This window comes from Nicotiana tabacum, chromosome 5 (assembly GCF_000715075.1).
Source record: "Nicotiana tabacum cultivar K326 chromosome 5, ASM71507v2, whole genome shotgun sequence".
NCBI lineage: Eukaryota > Viridiplantae > Streptophyta > Magnoliopsida > Solanales > Solanaceae > Nicotiana > Nicotiana tabacum.
Window position 1 is genome coordinate 94547681 of NC_134084.1, and position 8206 is coordinate 94555886.

General features: G+C 36.5%; 1 protein-coding gene across 5 annotated transcripts; it reads right to left on the bottom strand.

The window, feature by feature from the left end:
- Positions 1–1276: 1276 nt before the first annotated feature.
- On the bottom strand, positions 1277–5949 carry LOC107784325 (SNW/SKI-interacting protein A). Of its 5 annotated transcripts, XM_075253832.1 has the most exons (4): positions 5673–5933; positions 4676–4812; positions 3882–3952; positions 1277–3313 (listed from the first exon to the last, which is right to left on the bottom strand). In XM_075253832.1, exon 4 carries the CDS (start codon positions 3281–3283, stop codon positions 1505–1507), a length of 1779 nt encoding a protein of 592 aa, XP_075109933.1. In that variant the 5' UTR covers positions 3284–3313; positions 3882–3952; positions 4676–4812; positions 5673–5933; the 3' UTR covers positions 1277–1504. The 5 variants fall into 5 exon arrangements, with proteins under 5 accessions (XP_075109933.1, XP_075109934.1, XP_075109935.1 ...); XM_075253833.1 differs by lacking the exon at positions 3882–3952 and having other exon boundaries at positions 4766–4812; positions 5673–5949; XM_075253834.1 differs by lacking the exon at positions 3882–3952 and having other exon boundaries at positions 1277–3316; positions 4766–4812; positions 5673–5934.
- Between the last annotated feature and the right edge of the window lie 2257 nt (positions 5950–8206).

Sequence of the window (8206 nt, forward strand, 5' to 3'; positions counted from 1 at the left end):
CGGGTTGGGCGGATTGGATGGGTTTGGGCTCAAATTGTCACCCCTAATTTCCATAGGCGAATGTAGAGTATATCTGTCGGGTTCATCTGAACCCAGTACTTTCCCGCTGAGTATAAATTTATGTGCAAAATTACACTAAAATTGCAACAACTGGTTGGTTTGAACCCATAACTTTAAAAATATAATGAGTTTAATATTAAAAACCTTAAAAGTTGAACCCGGAGAATATAAATTCTGAATCCGCCTCTGATCGTTCCAACATCGCTGCTAACTGATTTTGCATCTCTAAATACATTTATTTGATCGTTGTTGGACCACGAATTTCTCTAAATTGGAAATGAGACCCACTTCCTCCATGTTTCACCTTTCATTTTGTGAAATTTCAACACCTAACTCGTTGTATCAACTGGAACAAAAAGAAAAAAAAAATTGTGCAAATTAATCTCACGGTCAGACTAAAAGTTTTGGGATATTCAAGTGTAAATAAAGATCACGTAAACCTTGGACCATTTAGGAGATCAACTTCAAATGTACAGTTTTAATAAGGGTCTTGGGAGATCTGCTCCTATTAATCCTACATGCAGATATAATTACAAGCAAAAGGATGTCAAAATGGATGAAAAGAAGTTTAGTTCTGACCTCTTCCTCTCAGACATACATCATTATTCTAACAAAAAGAATGATTAGTAACATATCCAGTGGCATTCTTACTACACCAACATAACCAAGAAGTAATTTAGAATTTTTGTACATTCTCCTCCAGCTTTACAAGTTCTTAGCACCAGTTGGAGTTTTCTTCAACTGATGAGAGGGCCTATTGCAGGAGCCGTTTATCATATACCATGTCAAACTCCAGTTTGGACTTTCATAAGCTGCCATAGAAACATTCTCAAATTTATCTTAATCAACAATATTAAGTAGCGAGATGTTATTAGCAATTGGAGATTGCTACACATGGCAACTGCTACAGAACACAAAATCCTTTCACCAAAAGATATTACAGAATAGCAAGAGACTAACAGCAGAAGAAAATAAACTACATGGGTTGAAAGTTGAAACGATTGGAGATTGCTACACATAGCAACTGCTACAGAACACAAAATCCTTTCACCAAAAGATATTACAGAATAGCAAGAGACTAACAGCAGAAGAAAATAAACTACATGGGTTGAAAGTTGAAACCAGAATACCGTTAAAGCATCATCTAACTGGTCAAAGGCGCTTCATTTAGTGGAGCGATGAAAATTTTAAGTGTGAAAGCAACAATAAACTTGTGTTGCAAACTCAGAAATAGACAGGAATAAATTAAAGCCAAACAGTAACGGGTAACAAAGAAGATGTGTTACAAGAGCATGAAGACAGCAATTACTATTTTTTTCATGCAAAGAGCAATTACTTGGCAAATAGTACAGAATGAAACACCAGCAGATTATCGCACACTATGCATAGTAGATGCAGCCAACATGGGTCCACAGCCAGCACTTCCTGCCACCTGAAGGCTACTTTAACGCCCCTTGTCAAAAGCAATACGAGTTCTGCTAGATGTTTCATAGCCATCTCGTGTGGTACCAGCACTAGCCTTCATAGTTCCTCCACTACCAACACTCGCCATTGCTTTCTTCCCCTTCTTAACCTCTGTCAAGAACTGATCCAAACCAAATGGATCTGCTTCCTCAACCTCCTTCTCGAATTGTACAGGTCCATCTCTTGGAGCAGCTCTCTCTGATGTTCCTGCAAATGCCTTGTCAGGTTTAAAGCGTTCTGTTTTCATGATCTTCTCCAGCTGCTCATCTGCACCTCCATACATTTCAGAATCAGCATCCTTCTTCGGTCTGTATAGAGTAGAAAGTGTAGGCTGAGCAGTAAACAGGCCCTTATCATAGACGTTGTAAGCGTCATCAGTGGCAAATCCAGAATCCATCCCTTTCTCCTGGTTGAATAATCTCTGATCATACATAACCTCCCCTCTTGATGTACCAGTAGATGCCATCCCAAGAGCCACTTTTTCACTGACATCACGGTCTCTGTCTCTGGTAATCTTGCTCTTCTTACCCATTGCAGCATCTTTGGCCTCCAACCTTCTCTCCCTCTCCCTCTCCCGACGCCGCTCCTCCCGTATCTTCTCCCTCTGTGATCGCTCTTCCCTGTCTTCTCTTGACTCTTTAGGAAAATCTCTTGCACGCTCATAATCCACACTCATATCATCATCATTCATGGTTCCCCTCTCAGCAGCTGGAGGTGCCACACCAGTTCTCTCAGATCTTGCCTTGCGGGCCAACTCACGAAGTTCCATCTCCTTCTTTTCCTTCTCTTTCATCATCATCTCTTTCTGGACCTTTGACCTCATTGCAACGGCTTCTCTGGCCTTTTGCTCTGCTACATATAGAGCCTCTGATAGTTTTGCAAAGTTGTCATTGATCTGCACCTCCTGAAGTCCCCTACCATCAGCAGCCAGACGCTTATCTAGAGGAATTGTGTAACCTTTGGGGTTCTTCCAGTTTGATATACACGGAGGTATCTTCCAATCCTGCTGGTCCTTCACTGTAACAGGACGAGGTGGAGAATGCATTACTGGCACAGGTGGAGAACCAGAGGCCTTTGGAACCCTCTTGTGTTTGAACTTTGGTGGCTCCATAGGGTCCACAGGCATCTCCACCATCCTAATAATCCTCTCTTTTGCACCTGAGTTAAATGCTGCTGACTGCTGGGAGGGCTTGTACTTGATAAACTTGGAGTCTTGAGATTGTGTAGGAACATTTTTGGGCTGTGCAGCACTCAACCGAACATTTACAATCTTCTCAAGAGCAGCCTTGGTCTCCTGGGTGGTCTCCTCAATTATTTTCTGCTTCTCTTCCCCATCCATGTCTTCGTCATCCTCATCCTTCACAAACTTTGGGATAAGATCCTTATGCTGAGAATAAACAAATTTTTTCGAATTCTCATTCTGCCTCACAATCGCATCATACCTCACATCACCATGCTCATCCACTGTAACAGGCAAGGTCTTCCCCCCAGGTTTCCAATCCTTCTTTCTGCCCATATCCAGTGGATACTGAGCATAGTGAATTTCAGGGAATGCACCTCCATCTCCAAAATCCTCGAGCTTAGATGGCCTAAAGCCAGCTCTTTTCAGATAAGGAGGAACAGGATTTGCCTTGATGACTGCTGTCTTCTCTGCCTCACTTGCAGTATATCTGTTCTTGAACCACGGGTCACTTGTATGATCATAGTGTGTGCTGCTAGTAGATTTTGCTGGTGGAAGCAGGTCCTTTAGAGCTGCCATGTTCAAACGTCCAGACTTGAAACGCCTAGCCTGCTTTACACAGAGAAACAGAACAACTATCATTAAAAAGGTCAATGAACAAAACCAACTATAAAACTACCGAAGACATACAAGATCAACAAAGAATCAAAATCAACTAAAAACAAGAAGATAGAGGGAAGAGATTTCATCAAAATCAAAGAGTTATTCAAGTCATGACTTGCGTCGGAATACCATGGATCCTAGCTAATTCATTCTTCATTTGGCCCCGAAATTACTAGTTTCTAGGAAGAGTACGGTTGGTTTTTTTTAAAAAGGAGGATGAAAAGGAATTTATAAAGTTGTAAAAGTTTATTATGCAAAGCATCAATAACATCAAAATAGGTAAAATAGATGTCTGCCAGAGTCAGAAAAGAGAGATGGGAATTGCAACTTGAACAATCACAAGATACCCAAAAATGATTAAGTAATATATAAATTGCAGAAGAATCACATAATCAATTGCAGAATGTAACAAAAAACAGATAAATGAAAGTTAAAATCTAATTATCAAAAGCAAAAAAAAAAAAAGTTAAAAAAAGAAAACCAAAAATGTAAAGGGAGTTCACTCTTTTTTCACCTGAAAAGGAGGCACTCCTGGATAATCGGACAATGAGAAAATTTATTTACTCATTGCAGAGGCAAAAAAGTCTAAATACAGGTTAAATATACAGAAGGAATTTGACTCGAATAAAAATGTGCCTCTATATGATAGTCTAGGAAATTAACATTTTATTAGTTACCACATTATATTAATTGATGGGTCTCAACGTGTCCATTCAATTGATACATGCATCCTTTTGTTTAGTTAGCATCATTCCTTCACTACGTTAGTTACATGTGAATCACAAGATTGATCACTTTTTAGGGGCATATGCAGTACATTAAATGATTTATATGGTGCCTTAAGAATGACAGAAAATGGTGGAGAAGAAATCTCAGGACCTTTCTTGATTATCTACTATATTTGCTCAATTTTTTTATTTTTTTTTGGATGAAGTAAAAGAGATATCATTGAAAGGCATCAAGTAGATGCAAAATAATTACAAAAGCAAAACAATAATTTGAAATGCAAAAATTCAAAATTCTGAAAGCTTGAAGGCAATAAAAGTGCTTCTTTTCCCACTGTTTGAGTACACTTGGCTATAATACTAACCAATTTTTTTTTATTTCTTAACAATACATGAACAAATTAGATTCATATCTTCCTATAACCCTGATGCTATTGCCAGGAAATACCGTAATGCTTTTCTTGTTTTTTTTGTCATTTCGGGAGGCACGTCAGTACCATCAGTTGTATTAATCAACTCTTATAGCTTAAACAGTAATCATCTCATAAATATTACATCAATATTCTTGTAGCAAAAAGGATACACTGATATAATGTCAAAATGACTTGATTGCAGTCAAATGGCTTGACTTCATAAGAAAAAAAATGCCAGCTTCCAGAATCGGACAAAATACCAAAATAATATAGGGAACTTCAATTACTCATTCCAATTGCAGAAACCCTACACATGCAAAAAAAGGTTGAGCATTCCCTAGTAAGCAAATATTACAACAATTTCAAGCCATATGAATATCTTAATCTAACAGAAGCACAGTATTCTTATATTTCAAAACCTAGAAGATGCAAGAAAGATGTCAAAAATCTCTTAGTGTCAGTTAGGACTTTACTACTCTGAAAGCCTGATATGCAGCTCTCTATATCATTCCGAGATAAGTTAGGGGTAGGCGCGGCGAAGCTATGTTGGGTCAAGGGTGGTCAATTGACCACCTTTTGTCGAAAAATTACATTGTATATATAGGTAAAATATTAAGAAATGTATAACATATATTGAACACCCTTTGTTAGGGAATTGTTTTTTCCTTTTTCAAGTTTGAACAACCTTGGGGAAATTTCTGGCTTCGCCACTGGTAGGCGTATAGCTCAGCACTAATCCTAATTCTCTCTTTTTATAGGATAGTGGTGCTCGAGCCAGCTTGTGTGCACGGTGCACCTCAATTATCCCAGTCGGGTACCTGCCACCTCCTATCAGCAAAGGTAACACGTATCTGAGTAACTGCATCCACTTAAAACACTAGCCCTGATTTCTAGGTTGAAACTTTTTCCAGGAACCAACTTCCTTCTATTTTAGTATACAGGAATCTCAGTAAAACGTTCTAAACACCACCATCTGAAGTCTGAACCGGCAGGCTTTCCAATACCCATAAATTCTATACTCCGTCTTACCTCCTATGAGCCATAATCACAAAAACCCTTACGCGACCCATCTTGATTTTGGATAAACAAAAAACAAAAAACAAACAGCAGAAGCAAAATCAAGAGAAAGGGGAGAAAGAAAGAGCGAGAGAGCATCAGCAAACTTACAACAGAAAATTTTGAATCTTTCTGTCGTTTTTCTTCCTCCAGCAAGAAAAATTATGCAGCGCAGAGATCACACAGGAGATCGCAATAAGACCAAGAGCCTCAGATTAACGTACCGACGGAGCAGAAATAAGGAACAAAGAGGTCTGTATGATTGGAGGCGGCGGAATCGTTCAGAAAGGCTAGAACTGATAAAGTTTAGGTCCAGACTTAAATAAAATAAAATTACAGATAAACCAAGTTGTAGAAAAAGTAGTAAAACGAAGAATAGCTTGGGGACTAGCAGACGCGATGGTGAATTGGTGTCCATAAATAAACACCAAAAGGGCCAAAATACCCTTAAACTATTTGAAATAGATCATTTTATCCTCCCTTAAATTTTGGTACCAATTAAGCCCTCGCCGTCTAAATTTTGGATCATTTCTGCCCTTATTTTTTAACGAGTGAATCTTAAACCCTAATTCATACTATGTAATTACTAATTAGATCAATTAGCATAATTAAAGGGTAATTTTGGCTTTTCCAAAAATTTAATCCCCCTCTTTTAAAATTTTAATTTTTTTCTTTACTCTTTTCTCCTCTCTTTATCCACCCTTACCATACTGCTCCCCTCGTCAATCTCAACAAATAAATTTAGCTATATGATACGAAGTCAATATGTTATTTTGTATATAGCACAAAATTAGGGCATCAACTCAATTTCGAAACCCACTTCAGAATGCAGATAAATCGATTTTGGACGGATCCTAAATATTTTTTTTTTGATTGTAGTTGCAATTTAGCATACTAATTGCTTGCTTGCTCATTTAGTACTTGATATTTTTTTTTTTTTTGATTTGGAAGTGTGATTTGTTATGTCGGACTGTTAATACGCATTTAATAATGTATTGCATTATTTGGTGAGCTCATACTTTGAATTCTAATGTTGTTCAGATTCAGTATATTGGTTGTTCAATTACATTCATGATTGTTAAGCTTGCATTATTTTTTATCTTATAAAGCTTTTCATCTTTCCTAGTGTAATAATCTTTTGAGTTCCCAGTGAGCTAGATACATAGAATTATTATCCTTTTGATGTCTCCTTTGCATTGGCTATATAAAGGCACGATATTAATAAATTAAACTATCCATGTGAATTTATTTTGGTAGAATTTAAATCGTTACGATTAATTATTTTTTCTAAAAGACCTCTTGAGGAAACAGTTGCGTCATTGCTTGATGACCTCAATCCTTCTATGGAAGATTGATCCATACGAACCGGGATATGTCGTATTTGGTGTTCGGTCAATTTGAAGATCTTCCATGAGGTTATTAGCCTATTCTTATTGATCAGGATTTACGTGTTTCGGTTATATTTTGATTCTGCTATATTAAGTTGTTCCATAATTTATTTTGATTATTTTCATTAGTTCTTTCGTTGTTTTATGCGTATTTATTGTTATTTTTTATTCCAACTGAAGAATTTAATTCATGCAACCATTCGCAAGAATAAGATTAGGAGGCATTAGGATAAGATCCGGGAATATTGCGCATACGTAATTGTAAATTTTAAGGTGGCTCCTAATAGTGAAAATAATATGCCAGTTTATGGCGAATCACATGATATATTTCTTGATATTTGCTACATTCAAAAAAATTGATAAAAAATTGTGAAATCCCAATCCATGATTTTCAATTCATTGACGTCCTAACAACTAAGACCCGAATTAGTGGTAATTGACTACTTACAGGTTTGAAAATCATTGTACCTTATTATATTTTTAAAATTTATTTTCTAAGTTTTTTGTTATGTTTTCTAACGTAGATGTTATAGGATGTGTGACGTTCGTTGGCTGAATATAGGTTACATGGTAACAGGAGCAAGAGAGGTATGGGGATTCTATTATCGGAGATAGTGTACTAATATTATTTTGTATTTGTCATGTTTAAACGTCTTAATTTTTTTGTTCATACGGATGCAACAAAGCGAGTATAGTGATACTGTAAATATTATATTGCGGAGCATCTGAAAATGTTTGTCTATCTTTACAAGGTAACGGATCATTCATCATTATCATCACATTAGTTATTGTAAAATATTATATAGGAACGATGAAATATATAAGCGATAGGTATGAAGTATATACGTGATTGTTTTATATATATCGCTTACTTTTTTTTAACCGACTATATCATATTGCGTTTCAGGCTACATACGCTTAAGTACTAACACTACAAAGATATAAACAAATCCAGAAATATCGGAACGTGTTCACTGTTTATTCTCCTTATATTGGAATATGTTTAAATTATTTAAACAATTTTGCCGGATCTCATATCAAAATCAATCTTGCGCCAAAACATGCAAGCTTGGGATACCAATTGAAATTTACAAATTGTATGACATTTATGGGATCTATTCAGAGAGGCGTGGGGTTATACTGATGAGGTGAGTCATACATTAATTAGTTTCATCTGTTTTAGTTACAGCACATGTTGTTATAAATGTAATTAATTTAAGTATCTTAATCACATTTTAGGAAAAGTATGTTACTATT

Bases quoted from the DNA above. Each gene is read 5' to 3' on its own strand.
- LOC107784325 (XM_016605451.2), bottom strand. From the start codon at position 3,283: ATGGCAGCTCTAAAGGACCTGCTTCCACCAGCAAAATCTACTAGCAGC.